Source organism: Kryptolebias marmoratus, linkage group LG9, assembly GCF_001649575.2.
Source record: "Kryptolebias marmoratus isolate JLee-2015 linkage group LG9, ASM164957v2, whole genome shotgun sequence".
Classification (NCBI taxonomy): Eukaryota; Metazoa; Chordata; class Actinopteri; order Cyprinodontiformes; family Rivulidae; genus Kryptolebias; species Kryptolebias marmoratus.
Window position 1 is genome coordinate 23,053,133 of NC_051438.1, and position 26,274 is coordinate 23,079,406.

The window sequence follows — 26,274 nt, forward strand, 5'->3', positions numbered from 1 at the left end:
GGGCATCTATTATCTTGCCAGAGAAATGAACTCAGTATGCATCCTTCATCCTCCATCCTCCATCCTCCACTTATTTGTACTGTACCTAGAAGAAGCCACAAGCTGCTCCTCATGAACATTCAGTCCAACAGTCCTCTGAGGACAAGTGAATAAAAGGCATTTTAATCTAAGAGTGCAACACATCTCAGATGAATCTGAATATTTCTTCCTACTTGACACCAAAGAGAAGTCGGCTCAAGACTTTTTAAAAATTAAAATATTTACAATGTATTTTCCAAATTATACAAATAAGCAAATTTTGAAGGGAGTTTTAAAAGCATCAAAACCTGTATTAGTTTTGAATGTCACCTTCTTTTATCTCACTTTGATGTTCATATCTGCACTTCGGCGTAATAATACCTACTGACAAAAAACAGCAGCAAATATTATGTTGGCTCTGACTATTTTATTTTTAATGGCAATAAAGCCAGCAAAGAAAAGCATTTAGTTTGCTGTAATATACATATGGCAGGATGAATATAGAACCATTTTCTCTATAGCAATTTTCTTTAGGCACACTGCCACAGATAAAATTGATGACCCAAATGACAATGAGTGAGTGAGAATAAAGAATATTAGCATCACTAAGGACACAGAATAGGTGCCTGGAGCACAACAGGATATAATAAATGTTTGGCTGATAAAACTGGCTGAAGGACAAAAATTGAGAGGAGAGAGATTAGAGAGACCAGATATAAAAAAGTACTCAAAGGGAAAAATAAAAGAGCATATCAAGTAAGATTAAAAGAAAATGAATGAAAACTATATATCTACTGATGACCTCACCATCCGTCTAACAAGGTGCCAGAGTGAGAAGAAATGGGATAAGTAGCACCCTTGTTGCTAAGCGATTGATGAGTTCCTCTTGATGTAAAGTGAAGAAAGGAAAGATAGAGAGCAGGAGAGAAGATAAAAAATGGTGGGTGGAAGTAAGGTTTAAAGTTTAGCCTAAATGGAAATAATACTTTGTGTGGAAAAGCACAAAAGAAACTAAACCATACCAAAAGCAAATTCAGTAACACGGGAAGCAACTCAAGGAAGATTTTGTAAATATATCTAGGAAGGGAACCACTTTATTGTCTGACAAACCAATGCTCCACTGCTGCTGTGGCATAAAAAAGATATATGCTTAAGAGTCCCTATGTTGATGCAAAGCAAAGTAGATTTCAGAGCACATAGAGAAAACGATCTGGTTACATCAGGGTGCTATTTCACAGTAGTGCTGCTCATTTCCCCAATAAAAAAAGTATGTGTGTGCGCTCGCCTCTGTATTTATCCTCGGCCATTAAAAGCTGGAGACCTGAAGCAAAAATGTAGCAGAGATGTGTGTAATAAAGGAGATTATTTACTTCTTCCTAAGGATTTCCAGCTCCACCAGAGTTCTCTCATCTCCATTTTCAACAAAATAGCTGGAGGACACGTTTCATCACTGACAATCTATTATTTCTTGCTCCTTCACTGCAACTCATTATAACAAGAGCTGTAAGTGGACACAGATGAACATGTAGTTTTCTGCATAAAGAGCTACATTTACCGTTAGGGTGTGCTGCTGTGATCCAGATTTGAAATTTGAAGTGCTTCAGCATTCGGAGTGCTGCTAAAGTTCGATTTCATGCAGCTGCTGTTTTCACTTTTTCTGCTTCCAGTTTTGGCTGCTACTGATGCCAGCGATTAATATCAGTCAGGCTGGAGAAGTTATATAATTAAAAAAACATAATAGCACAACAAGGGTTGTAGTGAAGTGCTGATTACTGAAACAATAAACAAAAACCCTAAGCGTACAGGTCCAGATGTATAACATTTTATTTATTGATTAGTTTTTTTAGGTCACAGACTTTTTTTAAAGAACAGTGATTCCAGTTGGTTAAACACGGATGACTACATGGAGAACACATTTCCACATTTTAAAAGTGCCGATTTGACCCGATGTCTTTAAATTAGTTAAAGATTCAAAATTATGAAGACGATCCTAGGGGAAAAACTTGATGAGCTTGATTAGTTTTTGTTTCTGTTTTTGCCTCTCCGGGTTAAACATTGAAACACAGCTGATGTTATAAATATCATTGAAGTTATTTTTCAGTTCTCAGAAACCAATTGATTGAAAGACTCCCTTTCACCTCGTATGGAGGCTTTAGATTACACTGTTGATGTAACTGCAACACGAATTGCAACATTAAATTTGCCCATGTTATGAAAAACAAGACCGTAAACTCAAGTTCCACTGTACGCATGCAAACAGCCACATGTCTACAATTACATAAAGAAGTGTAACAGAAACAAAAATACAAAAGCACACTGAAGCCAGTCACAGTAATTATCTACAGTAAGATAAACAGCTGATCTCGACTTGTATTGGCTGCCACTATGTAAACAGTAATCAGTGCTTCGCAGATGTAATATATTGATGCTTCACACTGGATGCACAGCCATATAAAATTGGTTAGGCATTTGCTATGTACATATGCAAGGTGATTACAAGCTAGATGAGACTTTTCACAACCCAGCAAAGTCAGATGTTTAATGCAGCGCAAGCATCACTCATAAATCCACAAATGCAAATCTACCATGCTTCTTATTTTCCACAAGAGGGATTAGTGCAATCAGACTATATCCCATAACATCGAACGATATTACTGTAGTAATAAAAAAAAAGGATGAAAGTAGATTTTTAGATTCAGGAGGTCTTCACGATGCTGCTGCCACCTTTTGGCAAAGAACAGTACAAAGCCGATGGTCCAGTTTTAAGTGGATTACTGTTCAAACAAGAGATTGTTTAGGAAATTATTTCTACAATAGCTTAGTTCAAAGTTTAAATACCAACCACTGACAGACCATAAATAAGCCTTTATTGCCAATTTTCTTTTATGGTTTTCTTTCTTAAGTGGGCTGAAATGACTATATTGTTCCTTTTAGCGATGTTCAGTCCGTGTAACAGCAATGTCGGAGGTTTCATTTTACTTGGCTCATTTATTGCCTTTTGCCGTTTATTGTTCTACCTCAACTGAGTGATCCATCAGAAAACAGTTGCATTACAGGAGATCAATAGGATTTCAAAGTTAATCAATGTTGAAATTACATTTATAGCTGACCGCGTGAAGGTTGAATGAAGTCAATAAACAGCAGCTATCACTAAACTCTAAACATAAAGAAACAAATAGCCGAAAAGCTCTACTCAGTCATCACATAACACCAAGGGATGAGTGACTCACAAAAGGTACTTAAAATCACAATGGACCCTTATAAAACTAGAACAAATCCAAAGACCTCAAAGCGCTTTTATAATGGCACAGAACCACAATCATTCACACATTTTTGACAAAATAAAATTACTGCTGCCAAATTAGACTTGCTAACACTTTGATTTCTTTTTCATTTAAGACACAAGCTTCTGAAAACACAGCTTACTTTGTTTGAACTAATTTAAATGCAGCAGATAAGTAATAAAGGACTGATGATTAAATAGTTTCCTCAATAACCTGGTGTTAAATCAGGAGCAAAATCAAATTTACTCCAAATGGAGGAGATGAATGATAGAGTAACTCAGTTTTATACACTAAACCATCACTTCTAAAAGAAAATAAGGAAATCATTCAATACTTGAACGCCTGAATAAATAACGCCGACTGAAGAGTTCCTTTCATATACAAGTGTACAGTTAGCCAATAGTTTTTGCTCTTACTGAGCGAGAGGAGGGATGTATTTGTCTGCCTCAGTAGAAACTCCACAGAGAGATGGAGAGCACAAAGCCTCACTTGAAGAAGAACAATAAAAGAAACCTGGAGCTGGGTCCACCCACACATGGTCGCGCATCTGTCTGATCCTTTTTACCGTGGCTGTCTATGAGCTTCGCTTTGTATTTTCTCTCCTGTTCTCTCACAAACATCTCCTTGCCAACACATCTTCATATCACAGTTATATTCATAAGAGCACATGCACTAAGATTATTACACACTCTTTTTGTCCTCCACATTTTTTAATCCCGATCGTGTTCTTTTGATGTTAAATATTCTCTCTCCAGGAGGTTTTTTAAACTAATTGCATTTTGAGTAGCCGGTAAATTAGAATAAGCAGATAGATGGAGGGGAAAAAAAAATCTAGACTTTTTATTGTGTGAATCCCCTGGCTATTAATGTCATCTTCTCCTGTCCCCTTTCTCTCCTCTGATTTTCAGGGTAAACGTCCCTTCTAGCAGTCTGTGATGGGTGGGAGGTTGGCGGAAAGACAGGCGGTGGCTGTGAGCGTTGCCGGATAATATTCTCTAATGAGGCGAGATAGCCATGCCACCTGGAACCTCACCAGTTGCTGCCTCTCTCAATCTCTGCCAAATGTCACCATCTTTCCATTTTCACACGAACATCAACCTCATTTATTTTACAGCAGCACTTTGGGTGCAGTTGCCTGGAGGACAAAAAGAAAAACTTTCTCCCGTCTGTAAAAAGTTACACCAGGTCCAAATTTCATTACATGTAAATAAGAATCAACATCCTTAGGTTGCATCCTTGCGGAACCCATCCTCTGCATCTGACAAATCTAGCCGTTAACGATTTCCAGACAATATTTGAGCAGTCTAATGGCTCAATTTGTTTTCTTTCAACCTCACATTCAAACAGAACATATTAAACTTTCTGTCTTTCCACACTGTCCACCATATTAAAAACCCTCCAGCTTCAGCCCAGAGCAGATCCCAAGCAGACATGCACATAGCATTTAGTCCAAAGATTTGGAAAGCTCTTATGGCAAATCAATAACTGCCATGCAGCGTGTGTCCCCCCCCCCCCGATGTTAATCTAGGTGTGCAAACTTGTAAGAATGAGAACAACCTGATTTATATCCTCAAATAATACAAGGAGCACAGTTTCAGAGAGTATGAAATGAGGCATGACATCAACTTTTTATAAATTCCAGTTTGTGCTGAGGGCTGGGGTTTGCAGTGGCTGTGAGGATGAGGAGGGGCGAGTGGGATGTAGCAGACAAAAGAAACGCCTGTTTATTTAGTGAACACTCGACTGCCCCTGGAGGCTGCTTATCTGTTCTCCAGAGTGTTGGAGCATGAGTACGTATTCATGCAAAACTACGGGTATCTAAATTAATTCGGATAAACTTGCAAACATATGTGTGTGATAAACTAAATGGGTTCGTCATGGTGGAGTGTATGCAGCAAATCAGCATTTTTTATATCATTTTTATGCATGTTATTTTGCTCGGACAGTAGTTTTGAATTAAAAGTCATCATTCAAGTAAAACTGTTTTCTGGTATTAAATCTGCTGCTGGGACAGCTACTGAACCCCTTTATGGGTATTGACTTTAAACTAATATTTTTAGTGTTTGAGGGTATTTATACTCTCTTTTAGGCATTTTGAATGTTCTATGCATTTAAAGAATTAGTGTTTTTTGTTTCTCTTTTTATTTATTTTTCTATAAAATCAAGGATGCTGACCAAGACTAATTTTTATCTTGCAAGTTGATATGGCTAAACAGCATAGATGCTTTGAAAAACCTCAACTTTATTATTTTTTGCTTTATTTCACAGAATGAATGTTTGAACTTAGCTCATTTACATGATTGCAGATAAACAGTTTTTAACAGAATGTTGCAGCTTAAACTACAATCAAATGTGACCACAATGTTGTTAATTACTTCTTGAACTGGAAGATGCTAAACAAGTGTTTATAAAATATAATCATAATTTAAGGACTATACCAGAAATACTAGAGCCCATTTCAAAGCACTGACACGTTAACAAAAGCTCAAGAAGTTCAGACATTTGAACTAGAATATAAAAATATTCAAAATATGAGACCCAGTAAAAAAAGACATTAGTAACCTTGAGTGTCATGTTATATCCTGTGAGCTGAGGAGCTGCCTGGTGACCAGGGGAGCTATCAGAAATGACAGCAAAATGTGTCTCAGCATTTTTCATTTTCTGTTTATTCTGCTTATGTGCTGTTAAAAACGCTGAGGTGCTGCTGCATCACAACCTTTTAATGGTTTTGCAAACCCAGCTATTTTTTTATTTTCCTGCATCATTTTGGCTATAATGTTTTTGACACTGATAGAAGTTGCGACAAGGTTTTTTTTTTTTTTTTTAAATGAAATGTGACAGTCTGTAATGCTTTACATTATTGGAAAAACAATAGAAGAACTATTTTAAATTAAGCAAAGAAGTTTAATTTAAAAAGCATTTATTGTAGAACTGATGTGGTTTTTCTAGTTGAGTACATTTGCTGAAAAATTGTTTTTTACTTTGATTTCAATGACTGGTTTGGATGCATTAAATGCCTATTGTTTAGTAGAGTGAATGTTAAGTACAGCACTCAAAGAACAAGCAAATGTTGCTAAGTGTGTAATGATCAAAAGTTAAAGCAAAACCATTTTAAGGTGTCAAAAGCCATAAAGATCTGGTTCTACTAGTGTAGACAGATCTGGAGGATTGTAATTCATGAAAGCAGGAACAAAAAATAAGCAGTATTAAATAATAAAAATAAAAATATATAGGGAGGTCTGTATTTTCACCCAAACAGGAGAAAACCTAGAGCTATACATCTGGTTCTACTTATGCTCTGTACAAGGGAAAACACTGATAAAAGGGGAAATCCATGGTGAACTCTGCGGAAGGAGGACATTTTTCTCTCTCTCTGTCAGATGTCAAATATGTTAAAACCAGATGCTGATTCCTGCTGATTCAGTTCGCACAATATTAAGGATTCTTACTCACCAAACCGCAGACACCCTGAGGTCTGTAACATTGTGTGGGGTCATAATCACAAAGAGCAAAACCCTGCATCTATTTTAGTCATCAAGTAAATTCCTGTGATATATCACAATCCTTCTTTCAGGGGAAGAAAACCCGCTGACTTTTCAATTTTTCCGTAACCGCAGGAACTCCATCTTCTGAATGAACAACGTCAGGGTTCATTCTGCTGTTTACATTTCTGAATTCTATAAAACAAATATTTGCTTTTCTATAATCACCATCCGCTCAAATATTTAAATTTGACTGCGCCCAAACAGCAAAACTGCACAGCTCAGGAAAACTGACCCTGTCAAAGCGGAGCAGCGGAAAATCCAACTGCAGCTGCAGCTATTAACAGAGCAGAGCAAAGAATCAATATTTTCACCAGAGATACGACGGACCCCACCTTCCCTGTCACACGTGGGTCAGATTCCTTACAGTAAACTGTCCTGAAGCTTGGCCTGCAGATCAATAATGTGTTGCGGAGGTTGTTTCCCAGACGAGCCACAGTTTGCCCCCCAGCCTCGTCTCCTCAGAGGATTTGGGACCTATTGCTTCCTGAAATGTGGCCTTGTCAATCCTCTGCCTCACCAGCAGGTCCAAAATCCCACCTACTTGGCATAAACAGCTAAGTTTATTTTACTCAAACAACTACATTTACACTTATCCTGCATTAAATAGCAATTATGATGGTCATAATCTAATTGATAAAATCTAAAATATGTCCCAGATGGCTTTACACTATTAAATTTTTAACATGTCCAAAGTCCATGAGTGCAAAAAAAACTCTATTACTTAAGGCTGTTCAAGTAACAAAGTGTGCTTCATTTTCTTCCAAAAAGCTGAACCAAGTTCAACTTTGGTGACAATGTGGTGTGAGTACTTCTGGAAAGGTGTTGCATTGGCCAACTGTAGCTAATGGTTTGATAAATTTTCATGTGTGGGAGAAATAAAAGAAAGTAAAAACAACAGAAATCAAGAGAAGAGAGTTTCATCTCACACGATAGGCAGACATGCAATGCAGCAGATGTCATAATGCACAACACTGAATCACATTACATATAACCTCTAGGTACCGTCATGATTGATGGTTGGATGTAAGGCACAATAACCCTCTGTGTAACAAACAACATATATCACACTGTGTGCACAGGCTTGACTCATGCCTGTGGCCTGGGTCTTATCTCTCCCACTACCAAAACACTTCCCAACACAATCATATAATAAGAACTTTCTAATATACACAACCAAGCTCCGTACATCTACGGAAAGTAAAACTGTCACGATTGTAGATGTGCTCCAGGTTTTGTCAAGCTGCAGTGTTAAAGGTTCGGCCCAGAGCGGTCCGTTTATCCAGCTGTCTGTCTGGATAAATCCACCTGGCTGAAGGCAGGAAAAGACTGCAATAAAAAAAAAAAACACACCCAGAAATCCAGACTAACTGTGGATAAAACAAAAGTGAGTTTTAATGTACTATGAAAACATGAAGGAACCTGGCAGTCTCTGAAGGCTCCTAAAACTGACACAAACCTCCAACTTACATCTGAGAATCACATGACAAAGTGTGCGCAATCAGAAGCGTGGAAAAAGAAAAAGTGAGCGACTCTCTGTTGTCTGGAAGTGAAACACAGAAGAAAAAGATGATGCGCTGTCATGATAGATAGTCAATAACTAATCCACCTGGATTACTTGAAAGCCAAAGGTGCTCTGGGAACAAACACAGACTGTCAGAGCAGCACAAGACTTCGAGACATTGTTTGAATGTCTGTGTGAGCGCCGAGCGCTTTGTGTTTGGATTTTGTAGAATTTTTCGAGATAAAACCTAGCTGACAGTTTGAATTAAGAAAATAAAGCTAAACTGAAGACATGCAGATGGCATGTTCTGGTACAGAAGTCAGCAGTTATTAAATATTAACTTGACACTTACTGTATTGTGTAGCAGCCAACCTTGAATTATTTTGTACTGACAAATTGTTGTAAAATTGTAAAAAGAAACAAGCTAGAACATCTAAGCTCACTTTTATATTTATTCTGCATGTCAAAAGTAAGGCTTTTTTCTTTTTGTTTTGAATAAAAAAGAAAGAGTAAAAACTATAGAGGTGTGCATTAAATGCTAAATTCCTTTGGTGACTGCAAAAGACCTTCAAAGAGCAGCATGTTTTCATTGTTCATCTGAGCAACAGGAGGTGACATTTTCTTTTTTATATTACATTTTGGTTAAACTATTGGTATATCAATAATGAAATTACCTGTCCATTTTTAGCCAATGATATTCTGGGACAACTAACTATTTTAGCTGCTCTGATTGGTTCCCAAAACCCTGCTACCAGGCCCTAATGAACGCGGTTCTTTGCATTGCTGCACTGTACTGGTTTCTTGAGGTGGAGCTGATGCTTGAACAGACAAAACAGAAAAAAACACTAGCACCAAATAAGGACTGGCTCTGAATGAGCACTGAAACCACTTTAGTAAAGGAAAAAAAAATCCCTCAGAGCTCTTCTCAGTGTGAGAACATAAACTAAATGAAGCTTGACCAACATTTATCTCATTCTGCTGTAGGTTTATTGTACCTGTTAAGGCAAAACGACATCTTTATCTGTAATATTAGCTAATCAGATCACATAAACAAGCCATTAGTATCCCTCAATCAGCCTTCAATTTGATTCTCAATGGGTGCAGTGTAGGAGACACTGTAATAAGCAGTTTTGTACTTGTGAATAGCACTCATCTCAACATCTAAGTTGTGATAAAAACTGTGAGACTCTTTATTCATTCCTATATACATATATACAAATACACACACACACACACACACACACACACGCACTCTTCGGTGCTAAATGACACAGAAGTGGCAGATACAGTAAACACATATCCCTTGATTTAGCTAAAGTTTGCTGTTGGGGGTAATTCAACCAAGCATTTTTCAGAGTGAACATTTATTCTACTGAAATTCATGTTAGTAAACCTACAGCCAAAATTAATACGATATTAAAGAAATTAGAGCAGTGATTTTCAAATATTCAAAGTCCATTTAAAATGGGCACGTATTGCTATTATTATTATTATTATTATTATTATACACTGACACTTGTTTCTTAACACTGCTTTTACAGTCCGGGTGGATTTTTGTCAACATAAAACTTAATGCCCACCACCCCTCCAAAAAAAGTAGTAGTTTATTTTGAAAGGATTATGAAGTGGAAACTATGTTCATGGGTGAGTGCATTTTTATGTGAATCCCCCTCCATGTTGAGCTGTAGAAATGAAGAAACAACAAGATCCCCAGCTCGCAGAATTAGGAGCAGCAAATATCTCTGTACCCAAAGCTGCTGTTTCTTTTGAGGGGTTTTTAGATGCAGGACTTGGGGTAAGTTCCAACCATGTGAACACGGTCATTTTTGAGCAAAAACATGAATGCTATATCATGAAATTAGTGCTTGTTCAAACTACTTTCTCTGCTTTTAAACAGCTCATTGTTATGCTGACAATTGTGCTGTTAATTAGTGTTAAGTTTGCGGCTGGTAGGTAGACAGTTGGAACGAGATACGAGGGAGTGGGCTGAAAGTTTAAAGAAAAACTGAATAATTACTGACAGATTTGAAGAGTGTTTTTGCTAAAAGTGCCCATCCCTAATATATAGTAGCTTTGCTCCTGTGAATTATAAATTACCAAAGGAAGTGAAAATCATTTACTTTCAACCCCGTCTCCATCATCCATCATATTTGATATGGGACATGAAAAAAGGGTCTAATTAGTCAGAAAAAGTGAAAACGTGTGTGTAAGTATGCAGAGCCTTTGAGCTTGTGTCTCTTTCATATTTCAATGATCACATCAAGGTCTTTGAAAAGGTTTACTGTACACAGACCAGAACTAACTGGAATATTCACCAAGCTGTTTGACAAAATCTGCCTGAGTACTTGATTAAATGTAAGAGCTGTTTCACTAACCCTCCTCACAGCCGACGTTTCATAATTTCACTAATTGCTGCATTCCATTTATGTGCGCCAGTTTTATTGCTGCAATATTGTGCATGTTGTATCACTAGCATGGATTTCATTAGTTTTTAGCTACAACAGTACTTTTCCTTCTATGAAGCTAAATGGCTGCCATAAAAGGTATCAACAGCTGTGAATAAAGTTCAAAGCAAGGTGCTCAGTAGAGGTACTTCAGCCTCTATCAAACACCTTTCATCTGTAATGCAGAGCCCAAGAAAGATGACTTCATATTCAGCATTCATCATCCATCTTCATGGACTTTATCTCAGAAGGTATTTTCTGACCTTTGCTTAGTTAGGTTTTTGTTTCTCTTCCCCATCATCAATGGTTTGATTTGTTTTTGCAGATTTGAAAACTGAAAAAGCATTTGGATCCAAAAAAGTATTTGGATTATAACCAATCAGATGCAACAAAGACCATAAATGGAAGCTATAACTGAAGCCTAATTTAACCTTGTCAATAGTAGTAATTAGGAAGTGTTTTTTACCAGTGGTAGGATGTTCATTGCTCTCCTTATGCTTGTGTGGACAGTAAGTACTTTACGGCCTACTTCCTGTGTTTACTTTTTTGATCTGGCCTCAGACACACATGCAGAGAGAATATTTGTACATTGCACTTAGTCTGACTGTGTAAAAAGAAATGAAACCAGAGAAAATGCAAGTTTACATCTCAGTTAGAGATTTAAGGGCTAATATAAGTCTGAAAACCTACTTACATTACTGTATGTTATATTTTTCAGCTTGCTGTCTTTATGAAACGCTTCCCTACTTTAGGGGAAAGGTTTTTTTTTTATTTACTAAGTTTGAAATATGTTATTATTGTGTCTACGTGTGCAAGCGTGCAAGTGTGTTTTCCCTAATATTTCTTGAGGAGTGCATTTGGAAGACTGTTCATCTCCATGTGTGCACAGACACACACATACACACATGGCTGGCATATTTCAAAAATGAAAGTGCATTTCAGCTAAGAAGTGGGAAGTGATTTATAAAAAGCTTTAGGGAAAGGCTTCTACCGAGGAGAGAAAAGAATAACTCTTCAGAGATGGAGAGTGGGAGGGTGCAGCTGAACCTAATGTTATAGATAGCAGAGCAATCAGTAAGACCAGTTATTGTAATAGCAAGATAAGAATATATTGACTCAACTTTGTCAAAGAAAGGTAAATTAAATTTGTTAATTGTTGCCATTTTAACTTCCCACATTACAGTGATTTTAAACCTTGGATAGCTGCCATTATACCAATAATATGCTTATTACAAGATGCTGAGCTCTGAAACTTTTTATGTTTTGTTTATAGGACCTGCCTGAACCAAAAATATAACACCTTACCATGATCATTTGAGGAAAAAATAAGATTAGGAACAAACCTAAGACAAAACTTTACATTTTATATGGAAATTTTACATTGGTTTATAAAAATGCTTCAATCTTACTTTGTCTTCAAAAATGAAAACATCTTTGTAGCCAACATTAATCAGAATTAACACATGAATTACTTTTAAATATACATAAACTAAAGTTATATTGTGAAAGAGGATACAGCTAATTAAATACTTGATTAAAGCATCATCTCAGTGAGAAGATGCCTTGTATTTATAATCAAAAAAGGTCTGTATCATATAAAAATGTCCCCATATGGATGAAAATGATCTAAATTTGGACATGAAGTGTGCAGTACCTGGAATAAGTGGCTGTCCAGTCATTCCGATGGGAGGCATTCTTAAGTTATTCATGGCTGCCCAGGCATTGGGGTCTGACATCGGCATTGTTATTGAGTTGGAGTCCATTGTCATGTTACAAATGCCTTCTGTGGAAGTAAACACAAACAAAAAAGGAAATGCAGAAAGGGTTAGTGTCATTTAGGTAAACAACATGCCCACTCCATCACTGGCAGAAGGCGTGCCCAGCTGTACACAGCAGATACGCCGAGCAGAAAAGACACAGAGCATGCAGTAAGTTTCCAAAATAAAACAGCCTGGCTGTTTTGTGCCTCATTGACATTGTGCCAATGTATGCCTGATTGCTCCACACCAGCTAAACTTCTGCTGATGATCCCTTATTCAAGAGTGTTTGATTATCGCCTGGATGCTACTTACCCTCAAAACCTTTCTACAACAAGTAAGAATGGATCTTTTTTACTCGCCATTTCTGCATTTTGTCTTGATTTTTGTAAAACAAGGAATAGCTGAAACCTGCAGTTGTTCACTGAAAGTTGCATTTACCTAAAAAAAAGTTCTGATATGTAAAGTCTGGAAACCACATCACATCACAACATCAACGCAGTTGGTGGCACCAGGTTAGGAGATAAACAGACTCAGATGTTGCCACCTTGAGGCAAAGCCATAAGGAAGGTGAGAAATCCAATCTACACCACAAAAACACCATCTGAAATAACAAGGTGTAGTTATTTGTGCAGTTTCATAGATGAAAGCTTTGTTTTTTTGGTAATTATCTAAAAAAAAAGGAAGAAAGTATTTGTTTTGCTGAATGTAACTTTGACAGGTCAGTACTTCTGATGCAGTCCAGGAGAGGTCTGAAGCTAAGCAGAGGATGGAAAAAAAAACACTTTTAGATTAATAGGATCCAGAAGTAAAAGTGTAGTGTTGTCAAGGCTTTTCTAGTTGCCTCCTTCCAACAAATTGTTCCTTTCTCGGTGCTTTAAGGGAAGAAGGGAGGGGAGGGGGCCATTGTGAGCCTGCAGTCAGTCTCACACAACAGTGATTTCAACAGTACTGTCACAGAGAATCTATTTATCTTAGTGGTGCTGTTTGCTTGCTTGCTTCAACTGGCTGGCCTCTTGACACTTCCTGTCTCAGTGACCTGTGCTGGGAGCCCAGTAGAAATGATACTCTATCCCTGTGTGGGGAGAAGAAACTAAAATATTTTCTCTTTCAAAATTTGCTTGAAGTGGCAAAGTTGACAAATAGGATTAGATTATTATCATCATTATAAACTGCACACTAATGAGTACTCTGAACAGCTTCTCTTTGCAAGCCAAAGAAAATAATGTCTACAACAAGATTATAATGGCACTAAGCATAAATCCTGATGCTATCAGGCACTTCCGAGACAATATATCACTAAACCTTGGAAAATGTTAAAAAGTCTTTTACTTAGCCCGATGCTATGAACACATCATGCCAAGCCGGCAACCACAGACTTTCCTGCTTTTGAGTGTTGAATAATAAAGAAAACACATTTAGGACAACACAATAAAAGCCCTGCAGTGAGGTCAACGCGAACACATCATACGTCAAGCAGCAGCTCATTCTCCCCATCTGCAGTCTATTTTACAGCTGTAAATGCTTTTTAATTCTGTCCTCTGGTCAACCTCTTTCTCTCTGACAGACCTGTAAATTGCTGTGACTGCTGGCCGAGCCAAGCTGCCCTCTTCTACAATACCAAAGCCAACACTGCTGTTAATAATGAGGAGAGCTGCACTCTGCACACACTTCACACCACAGAAGGTCTGAGGCTGAGCACACTGTGAAGCCAACAGGTATAAATGTATGTGAATCTGTGTGAACAACAGCCACTGCATTGGTATTCTTGGTGTTCAGACACAGCTGGCAACGTGTAATATTGCTGCTTGCCTCTTTGCCTTTCTCCCTGAGTCACTAATTGCAGAGCTGTCTGCTGTCATTGCCATAGAGAGGCCTGATAAAACCCTGCGTGTCTGCGTGTCGCTGTGATAATGCTGCTGACGAGGACTTCACAGGCTTGTTAACGAACACAACCCCATTAACTGGGGACACTTTTCCAGGAGTTAAAATGAAGAAGGGGAAGAATAGAGGTGGGGTATTTTATAGTAGTTTTATTACAGTTTACAGTACATTAGCCATCATCTCTGGAGAGCTAATGAATATACGCACTCAGGATTGGATAAGTGATGTTTTAAGCCAAATAGAGTCTGCTTGTTTAACTAAGAAAATGTTATTAATTAGATGTGGGGACAGTAAAGCCTGGTGCTGATACAAAATTCAACATGAACTAAAATGCCAAAACTGTACCATATATACATCTATATAGTATTTATTCTTATTTCATACAATATTTTTAGGTCTTACACACAAAAAATAATTATTTTTAGGTAAATTTAACTTTCTGTGATCTTTTATTTGAAACTAAATTAAGAATTTTAAGAATTTAATAGTTTAATTGCTATAATAATCAAGCTGTAATTTGCCATGCAAATACTGTACTTACAGTTAAATAAATGGATGATAAAAAATGTTTCTAACCTCAGTTTGTAGGACACTGCAGCAATTTCATTTAAACTGAGGTCAAGCAGAAAAATAGTGAGAGAAAGCTCTGTAACCTGGTACAGTTTTGAATAAAAAGTAAACATTTTCTTCTATTTTGCTACTGTAAATGGTTTTTACGAACTATTAAAGTTAAAGTTCTACTTTAATCAAAAATATGAAGGGGGAGGGGGGGGAGCCCTGACACTATCTTTGATAAGAAACCGAAATCGTCAGGTCAAAGGTTTACAAAAATCAGCCCGCAAGACTGCAACTGTTGCATCTGCGGTACTGATGTCCATCCATCCAATTTCATTCATTTTCTTCACCTGCTTTTCTGTAAAAGGTTGCAGGGAGCCGGGTTCCCATCTCCAGCAGTCGCTGGCTGAGAGGCAGGGTACACACAACACAAAAGCAACCAGTCAATTTCTTATTTTCAGTGTTGCTCCATCTAACTGTTTGTCTAAAAGCCAATTTAAATCTAATGAAAACAGAAGACAGACCTACTTAGAGATGAAGTTTGCTAAATCTTTCTAAATAAAAGAGGAAAATTCTAAAAAGCAAATCAATTTATTCTTCTACCTAATACACTGACAAATAAAAATATGCCCAGAATACATTTGTTCCTCCTCACTGAAGGACAGGACACCTATTGATTGTGCAGCTTACATTAAATTCCCACGCATTTAACCGTTTCGGTCAGAAAAGTTCAAGTGCGCTCCAAGTGCAGGTCAAGTTATCTCCACTGCAGCGGCCTTCTGACCCTGTTGACAAGAAGTCTTTTAGTTATATTCCTCACCATTTATGTGTCCACTTCACCCCTTCATTCACTGCCTTCATTTACTGTACCTATCTCTTTTCATCATCGAAAACACCTTCTCTGAGGCCTATCATGCTTTGTCTCATCCTGCCATTTATTGTCTTATCTTTCCAAACACACACATCCTTCCATTAGTCAAATATACTTTCCTGACATGAACTTCTGTATGTCAGTCTTTCAGTACTTTTGATGTGACAGTGTGTCCTTGCGGGCAAGAGCTGGCCTCTGTACTCCCTAAACGTTCGATGTGACACCATCGCATTGATATGTGGAGCTCAAGGTGGAATAATAAACAGCTCCTGAAACACGGGGCTGTACATGTGTGCAAGAACAGATACACACCAAGTTCACCTTGCCAGGAAGGAGGAACAGGAGTCATGCACAAAACTGTCAATAAGGAAATCAATGTCAGTAAATATTTCTTTTTAAACTGAGATCATGGGTAGGAACACTTCAATAAGGTTAATTATACACACAGAATAAACAATACACCTAAGTGAAAAGTTAACTCCAAGGTTAAATGACTAGATAACGTAGAAATCGATGGAAATAAAAACAGATAAAAAGCCCAACTATTTGTAGCTGCTAGCTCAAGTTGTCTTGTCATATGCAAACAGCAAATCTAACTGTATGAATTTCAGCATGTGTAGCTGAGATCTTATGACACAACAAAATATAAAACCTTTACGACCTGAACGTAATAATGTAATTTGGACAAGCTTAGTAGGATTTAAATAGAGGTCACATTTATATCTTATGGGATGGCTTTAAGAACTTACTGTACTCTGAATAGTATTACCTGAAATTCAAAACTGCATGTTCAATATGCTGAGATCATAAATGTTGCACTAGAATCAAAACCTTACTTCATATCACTTTAGTCCTACGATTTCCATTTTAATTAGATTGATCTGACCGTTTTTATTAACCGAATCTACAAAAACCAGAGGTTCTACCTTATAAAACAATCTTACAAAGATTACAATCCTCCTGAATAGCTGAAACATAAAATACTAATGGACAAGTCATTAAGAAACCACCCTGAGTGAAACTCTACTCCCTCAACTCTATGGTACATATCTGCATTCAGGATATTGCCCATGGCAATTAAAGCACAAGTGATTTTGATTCAGCTAAGGTCCACCCAGCTCAAGGCTTTCCTGATACTCATTCTCTGCAGGCTGTGACCAGCTTTTAGCTTCCCTAAAACTCCCCCAGGAGGCAGAGAGGAAATTAAGTCATTTAAAGGCCCATTGGCCGAAAGCCCCAACAGCAGGCAGATGGATGCTGGGGGCCATTTAGTCTAAAATGTGCATGGTTTTAACGGCTAACCACAGATTTATTACAGCCCCTGGAGAGCAAATTCAAGAGGGAGCTAAAGAGATGAGGGATGGAGATAAAAAGAGAAAGGACAGAATAAAAGGATAAAGAATAGGTAGCTTTTGTTGAGGGTTGTGATTTTGATGGCAGAAGAAACAAGTAAATTATGGGAGCCATCTCAAACTGACCTCTAAACACTAAAATGGTGGATAAAGCAGAGAGGCTTGGTTATAAAAAACAATATACTTATTTTGCTAATGCAAAGTACAAACATGCTGATACAGGCAGAGACCAGTAAGTCTTTCTTCTTTTGGTAAAATTGAGTTGTTCTTTTGTTCTTTTTACAGAAGAACTCATCACTGATTATTACTTATCCAACCTATCTTATTTATGCTCTGGACTCGGTCAGCCAACACCAGTCAGGGCAGAAAAAACAGACAGCTTAAATTCAAGGCTATATAATTGGACATTTTTGACAAAGGTCCAGTAATTTTAGTCCAAAACAAAACAACATATTGTTGTTTTTTACTGTTAATTTATTCATGACAGCTAAAAGGTTTGCTTATTTGTGTTTTCGGTTCTTTCTTTTAATTGATTCTTCACTGATGTGCACTTTTTTGTTCCTTTTGTGTTTTGCATGTGGCATAGAGCAACTATGCTGCAGTTTTGTTAAACAATCTTCTGCTGCGTAATGATAAAAACTTAATTATGAAAAAGATGAGCATTATTAATTTTCAATACCAGTGTCCTTAAAAAAATGAAATAAAATAAAACTCTGAATATTTGTTCTTAACTCCTAAGTCTCGCTCACCACACTGAGGCCCATGTTTGGCATTTTTCATTTGAAAGAATATGTCAAGTCCGCACACTTGTGTATGCAAACAAAAACTGAATACAGAACTGCTATCCCAGCTTTTTGACCTTAATCTTATTTTGAATGCAAGTCTGCATGCTTGTGCTTCAGAAAATGTGAGGCAGGTAAAAAGTCCACCCTACATATATTCTTTCATTAATCTCTAATTAATTATGAAAACCTTTTCAAAACAGAGGGTATGTGCTCTGAAAGATTCCTCTCTTTTTTCCTAATACTTACATGGCTTGCATACACATACTCACACGGTGTCTCTTTAATAATGTATGACTGCCCTTTTCTCCACTTCTTTGATCTGTTAATTATGATAAAGCTGCTAAGGCTCTGGTGATTAGTGATGGCACAGTGAAGAGTGCCCCGAGTGTTTAACTCCACTGCTGTCTCTTTTAGGACCAGAGAAAACGACAAAAAGAGTGAAGATGTAAGGATGACAGAAGAAGTCAGAAGACTGTCCGACCTCGTCAAGAGTACGAAGCAGGAAAAAACTCCCCCTCTGCTGTTTCTCTTTCAATCACCTTATGACACGTTATTACAACCATCAGAATTTTCTTTCTTAAAATGCAGGTTGTATGGCTGATATTGAGGGACATCTTCATCTTGGGATTTCTTGTGGCATTTCAGAAAGCTGGACACAGAGGATTCTGCCTCTTCAAAGTTGACAAGTTTGCTGGAGCAGGACATACATCACTGTAGTTAGGTTTTTTTACACTGAGTAGAAGGTCCTGTTTGTGTGCCCAACCTTTGCTCAGATTTTGTTCTTGCAAAAAGTTTTTCACCAATGTGTTACACCTATCTTTCTTATTTGTAGAAGTTATTTGAAGAAAGAAGATTGGGGGATTATTCATTTCAAGACCGACGGTTATAAACCTTACAATAAAAAGCAAAACAACCAAACAAAAAAAAGAAAATACTAAATAAAAACTATCTGCTTATATACCAGAGTGAGAGGCAACCCCAGGCTCCCGACTGCAAACAAATCTTAAAAATGATTTTGATGGTGAGAGAGAATCAGCTGGATTTGTGTCCAAAGAAGTGACCGTGACTTTTGTGCGTAGGTGGAGGCAAAGGTTGTGAAAAACTGAATATGAAATTAGAACTGGAAAACCAACATGAACCCAATCCTCAGAAAAGGTGAACTGGCAATTCAATACTACAAGACTAATGAATATTTAATGCGATTCAACATGATGCAGAGAAGAAAACTCTGAAGTCCAAGGCCACCAAATCAGACACTTTCTACAAAACTGAAATAGTTATTTGGCTCCCTTGAACCAAAGAGATGCTCATCAGAATGTGATCAGTCCAGTTCTTTACATCATTCACATGATGAAATTATTTTGAAATATCACAAATGTGTTCATCATATTAGTGATGGTGGGAGTGTGAAATGCAGAACAACCAGTCAGTGCACCCCACATTAGTCTGTTACTCACTACAAAAAGCTAAAATTTATATGTATTTAGGCTGCCTTTCACAATTGTTCTATTTCTTTTATGGAACTACAAAAGAGAAGTTAAAGCTAACAATTTACTGACACATGAATAAAACTGAAATAACATCAATCTGAACATAGCTTTTCCTCCCTGAGCACACAGGTTTCGCAACAGCCAGCAGACAGAAACTGCAGTTAAAAAGAGATGCACTTTTTGCTAAAAAGCTCATATTAACTTTTTTGTAATGTGTTTCATTCATACCAGAATACGAAATATGACTCCCACTGACAGAGACTAGGTTGTGCTGTTATGACTTGAACAACCTTTGTCCTGCAAATGCATAGTTTCAATGCCATGAATCAGTTTCATCTTTTTCTTTCCTTCTTTTTTTATATTGCAAGATGGGACTCTGGTAAAAAAGCAAAGATGCCACATCAGGACAGCCATAAATGTGACAACCAGAAGTGACACATTGACATAAAGTAAACATCAGCATTTTATCTCACTGAGAAGAAGCCTTATTGAGGACTTCCCTGATAGGCAGATTAGTTGCAGTAAACAACTACAGTTTCTACCGCCTTATCAGGAACGATTTCTATAGAAATGGAGCTAAGGCCACTGTGTTTGAATCAATGCTGTCAAGGAGGAACATCTGCTCCTGAACAGGAGCATGGCTCTTTGTGTTATCAGGCTAAAAGAAGTGACGGAAAAGAAAAGATCACTCTGATATCTGAGGGGAGGGGGAGGGATAAGAGATAAAAAGCATAAAAGAGGGAAAAAAGATCACAAACACGGCTGCAAACTCTCCATAACGCTGTCAAAGCTTTCTGAAAAATGTGCTGTGATAATGATGTGAGGTTATGAGTAGAATCTATGATGCCAGCTTCTGTAAATTCTGTCTGAAAAGTTGGTGTTTAATGAGAAAAATCAATGAAAACTACCTCTAGCATTGCCTGATGACGGCTCTGAAATGGTAATGTTTCAATCTCTCGGTCAGATCTTGGGTAAATTGTGAGGATGAAGACTAAGCAGCAACGCGTCTGGTTTTGCTCTGAAAAAACAAATTCAGGCTTCAGTCCGTGCAAAAAAACAGCTTTTCACTTTGACTTGTAGTTTCTATCTATAAAGTAGAAAGATTTTGATAGTTATGTTTGGTCAGAACAACTGAAACATTCTGCTAACACATAATACAGAGCAAAAAATTTAAACTGCACATTTCTTCTTATTTTGCCCCAGGTTGTTGGTAAAAAAAAGAGCCGAAAGATGCAAGTTCACATTAAGTTCTTTGCAAAGCCATCTGTTATGTACAGACCTAATATTAAATCATCTTCTGTGTTAGGTGCATTTCAATACTTGAATGTTTTTTCTGAGCTCATACAGTTACCAAGACTGGACTGAAAATGAGTCAAATGAAAAAGCCATCAAATCCCAAAGGAAATAAAAACTTTGAAAGACTTCCAGAAACCATGGAGGAATATTGCTGGCTTCTTGAAAGTAAAATATATATTTTATTCAAAAAGAAATGAAGGGAGCTTGAGAACTTTTGCACTTTGGTTACAAAATCCTTGTCTCCACACAGAACCATATGTGTGTATACCATTTGTAAACACATATAATTCTGTACAATAAGACACAACGACTGTAACGAATGCAGCATCTTATGCATTTTTTCTTTTTCCTCTAAAGTTAAAAACACAGCAAATCTGAAAGTCATTAGAAGTAAAAACATCCATAACTAAGGCACAGCCAACTCCTGACAGAACGCAGGAGCAAACGGATCGACCAAATGATGTCAGAAAACAGCTGCTGCTAATCTGCAGGAATGATGAACTCAGAGGAAGTTACCTCACAGAACATAATGGAGGAGGAGGTTGACATCCTTCTGTCTTTACTGACAGCAGTGAGGGGACTTAGCCAATTACAGAGGAACAGATTATTGTCCTTTATATTTCTGTCACATCTGGGAGATAGATCTAACGCTGCTGGCACATCTGGAAGACATACATTAAAGAAGGGAGATGGGCTTAAGCATGTGTGTCTTCATAATATGTTACCTTATTATTTCAAACATGAACAATACGTCATTGACATAACATATGCTGAAAAAGAGTGCATAAAAGAACAGCAGATCTCAATATGCCTATAGAAAGCTCGATGAAGCATATGCTACATATTTGTTAGGTACATTTTATTCTAAATCCCCACACTACACCCATTAAAAAAACCCAAATCCCACAGATCTGATTACTAAAAAGATCAGTCTTCTTAAATGATATACAGAACCTGATGTCCTGGAGGGGGAGGTGAGCAACAGAGGAGGAGACCAAGACTGAATTATTTTTTAAAGCTGAACAGGCTGTCGCATCTTTAATACTTTAAATAATTTGTAAGAAGTCAATCCGGTCATACAGATGTAAAGAAATAGACTATTACCAGAACATCAATCTCAAAAGGGACAGATTTAATAGGTTGTTGGACCATTTTGTGTTGTGTGAAGGGAAAAGATGAAAGTGGCTTTGACTCCTGTGGGATCTAAGCCAACAATTTATGCAATAGTTAAGTGCTTAAAAACAAATTGCTCCAACCTGATGAACTACATATAATCCTGCATGCATTTAAAGTACAAGCAACCGGGCTTCAATAAAGAACCCTCTCCTTTTTATTAGATAGCTTACATAGATGAGGCTGAAATTGGCTTCAGCACACTCACACCTAATCAGCATTTATATTGACAGAACTACAGTGTAAACAAGAAAACATAGGCGAAGGAGATACTCTGCTACTCTGGGACCATTTATCTACAGACTTCGCATTATGGCTGAAATAAACTGCGTTTTTCATGACCGGTCTCTTTTTTTAAGTTGTTGCTGCCTGGTCAATAGATGTCAATAAAACAAAACAAACAAACAAAAACCCCAGCAAAAAATATGAAAAAGAGCAACTTTTTTCTCATGATCTTGAGGTGTAATATTTACATTTATTATATTATTATAAACTGGTGATCTTGTTGGTTGCTGGTTTTTCTTTTTGCAACTGTTTGGTTAATTAGTGGTTTGAAAGCTAAACTGAATAATACGACTGTTTATCAATCAGAGAAGCCATTTTTTTAAACATTTTGCCTCATATATTTCTTTTCCTCCCCGATTTTATTACAACCTTTTTCAGAACGTTTCCAAATAGCTGAAAAGTCTGGATGCATTTGGCCAAAAACTGAAATCATTTTTAGCTTAATAGTTGAGAACAAATAATACTTTTATTTACAAACTTTTAACAGGTCTCATTACAAGTGAAAAATATGTTTTTAAAATAGGAAACAACCTCCAGTGTTTTCAGAGAATAAATAACTATTCAGCAGAATGAAAACAATATATTAAAGCTACTTGTTTAAATATAAATAATGTAAATTTATGGAGCACTAATTATACCTGTAAACAAGTCTACTAAGACTCTAAACACAAGAATAGATTAATAGTACATTTATCCAAGTGTGAGATTTAAGAAAACCAGCTTAAGTACTGTAAGATCATTTATAACTTTCAACACTTCCCGGCTTTTCTGGAGAAGTTTTATGTTCAGCAGAAAAATCAAATCAGCTTCAGTTTTTAAAACAGGATTTAAAGTGTATCAAAGATGTAAAAAGCTAAAGCTTACATTAGAATTAAAGGTTACTAAATTCCATGTAGCAACAAGGTGCCACTGGAAGATACCTATGCATAAAATCAATAAATAAAAATAACAGGCACAGCCAATAAAAAACAACAACAATGAAACACAAAATCATTTATAACATAGAATATACAAGTAATAGTAAACTAGATGCGCTTGTTTTAGTCATTAAATCGTTCTGAACCTGATAAGATCTGATATGATGCAAAGTTTTATACAATTTATTAAATAACCATCTTTCAACACACGGCCAAAAATAACAGCTGGGAATATTTTAATGGATTTACAACCATTTAAGGGTAAAATGTTAAAAAGGAGGACGGCACAGTGGAGCAGTGGTTAGCACTGTTGCCTCACAGCGAGGAGGTCACAGGTCGTCTCCCCCCTGGGACCTGCATGTGTGGAGTTTGCATGTGCTCCCTGTGCATGTGTGGGTTTTTTTTTTCCCCCAGGTTCGTCCAATTTCCTCCCACTAACTGAAACATGCATGTTAGGTTAACTGGTAACTCTAAATTGTCTCTAGGTGCGAGTGAGAGCATGAATAGTTGTTTGTCTGAGTTCTCTCTGTGTGGCCCTGTGACGGACTTGTGACCTGTACAGGGTGTACCTCGCCTCTTACACGATTACTGTTGGAGATGGGCACCAGTTTTACCAGGTAAAGCTAATGGATGGATAGATGGATGTTAAAAAAAAGAAAACAGAATAGGAACAAAAAACTAAAAAGCAATTTTTGTTTCATTTAGTCTGGCCTTAATCCTTTTGGAGTTTGAGCCAAATCATTTGCTTGTTTTATTGAGATACTGTTGTGCAGGGTTCAACATTACATTCAACCTGCAAACAGCAGTGATGACAAACCCAACAGAATCCAGAGAATTTGAAGTGTATCACTTTACACTACATGTAACAGATGGTAACTGCTTCAGGCAAAACAACCTGCTTTGAGTATAAAACCTTGCAGAAAAACGCTTCAGGACTATGTACTAAATACAGTATTTGGGTTTCAATCAACAGTCTACACTGCTAAATGGAAGCTAATCACTGGCTGGACTTTTTCCAGTCTTTCATATTTCCAGTGACCATCTGTCCAAGCCATTATATGAAGTGATTTTGAGGCTTGAAGAGAGGCTACACAGCAATAAGTGCAAAATGTTGGTGTTAAAACGCAACATTTTGATGTCGGCCAAGAACATTTCTTTTTCATATTTCTACATTTCATAATGCCACCAAATAATTACAAGTAACACGTGCAATTTTCAAACAGTCACAATCTGTTGTGAACTATAACATGAACAAGTTGCATTTGTGCTTTTTGAGTTGGCTCGGTATCCTGGAATATATCTGAAATAAAGGCCAAAACTGGATGCCAAAGCAGCAAAAGAAAAAACAAAAAAAGGATCAATAAAAGTGTAGCAAGCTGTGTTGGTCAACTGTGGATGAATCAGATAGTCATTTTGAACAAGGACAATAAATGGAGAAGCCTGAAGTTTTAGTGAAACCAGTGCTTAGAATAGAGAACAAAGTATAGTCTGCTCTTTAAAGCTTGTTAGACTTGATAGGGAATCTAACAGCTGTGCACTTTAATTGATCCCACATGTAATGTCAAGAACACAAGTCAACAACAAAGAAAAAATCTTCTCTGTGCAAAGTTCTGTAAGTGGTTAGCACTCCTCAAAACAGCAGGGGCACAAGATTAGCATTCTTGGATTTAAAGTTTAGCCCAGTGATGTGTTATTTGATATCTCTGCCTCAGTGTTGAGATTTAGGTTTGGGATCTGCTTTCACTCAGGGCTGCTTTCATCTGCTTTAACTTTCATTTGGTTCACCCGCTTCATTAAAATTTATAATTACAATGCAAAATTCATCCGAAATTAAAGGGAGAGGGAAACTGCAACCAATACACTGACCTCTATAAAAACCTTCTTCAAAACTCTGCAGTGCAGCTGTTACTTTGTTTCTTCAGTTTGCCAAACCTGTCCTTTAATGTCCTTGTACATGGGAGCTAATACAGAATTGCTCAATATTTACCATCCTTCTGGCATTTTTTTACCCTTTCTCTAACTCTAATTCCACTTAAATTTTTCTTTCACTATTATCAGACAGCAGCTTGAAGGCAAATCCCCAGCGTTTGAGATTAATTGTTCCTTAAGCATCAGGGAAAGACTTAAATGAGTGTCAGAGCCTTAAGATTTACTGGCACTAATCCATATAGTGACCAAAAGTTGAATTCAGAGGAGGTGATTAATTTCCTTCTCAGTGGTGTTAGAACAAAATCGGGAGAAAATAAATATTATATTGAGTGAGAACTTTAATATTTGCTCAGTACATATTCACATATTGACAGTATTGTTCAAAATGAGGAAAGTATAGCAGCATATGATAAAATATCAGTGGCAGGCATGCTAATCACAACTGGGAACCCCCGCCCCCCCCACCCACACACACACTCCATTCACATATATACAGTATAAACAATGTGCCGTCGAAAAGTTACACTCACTAACACTCGCCAGTGCATAGTCAACTGACAGAACCACCACACAGCCTGTTGACGTTTCTGAACAGACAGTTCACAACACAATTACACCCACATAGACCTGCTAAAACTTGGCATATTAAACACAACACACTTTCATCAGAGCAAAGCAGACAAAGTCAATATGCACGAATTGGAACATGCACAACAAATTGAAGACAACCCTTGAACAATCATGCAACAAGTGTGTGTGCACAGGTACAGAGTGGGAATGAACTGATTGAGTGAAACAGGACTCATCACTGATGTTATCGAAGGGCTCCAGGTCCTTTGCAACTCTGTATCCCCACGCTGCCGAGGTGGGTACAACAGAGCGGCAGCTCGCAGGGAGGAAGACTGAAAAAACAGTGACCAACACTGATAAAAAAACAGCTAATATTCTCATAGCCTTTCCTTTCCAGTCAAACAGCTAGCAAATCAAAGATTGAAATAGCTCCAAAAGTTATAGAGCAGCCTTTTTAAACAACATTCATTGTTTTATTGAGTGGTCCTCTTTAAAAAGCCACCAATAATAATTCCACCATGGTATCATATCCACCTGTTTCCATCTTCACAATAGCAGCCCTGCTTTAGCCTCGCCTCCTATTTAAGTTACCACTTCTGCAAGAATACCCAATGGTCC

The 26,274-nt window shown here is 37.3% G+C and overlaps 1 protein-coding gene and 1 long non-coding RNA gene across 4 annotated transcripts in view; one reads left to right on the forward strand and one right to left on the reverse strand.

Moving 5' to 3' along the window:
* LOC119617348 overlaps nt 1-22,403 on the forward strand; it is a 29,389-nt gene extending 6,986 nt beyond the window's left edge. Inside the window, exons 2-3 of the long non-coding RNA XR_005233584.1 lie at nt 14,117-14,267; nt 18,411-22,403. This is a non-coding gene — a long non-coding RNA (uncharacterized LOC119617348). The remainder of the gene's footprint in view (nt 1-14,116; nt 14,268-18,410) is intronic.
* Nucleotides 1-26,274, reverse strand: part of enox2 (ecto-NOX disulfide-thiol exchanger 2) — a 153,765-nt gene that overhangs the window by 41,387 nt on the left and 86,104 nt on the right. For 2 of the 3 annotated variants that reach the window (XM_017408434.3, XM_017408435.3), the window contains one exon: nt 12,447-12,575. In XM_017408434.3, coding sequence (XP_017263923.1) covers nt 12,447-12,575 — 129 coding nt within the window. Of the gene's footprint in view, nt 1-12,446; nt 12,576-20,394; nt 20,505-26,274 lie in introns of all 3 variants that reach the window. The other variant, XM_017408436.3, reaches the window with a different exon arrangement.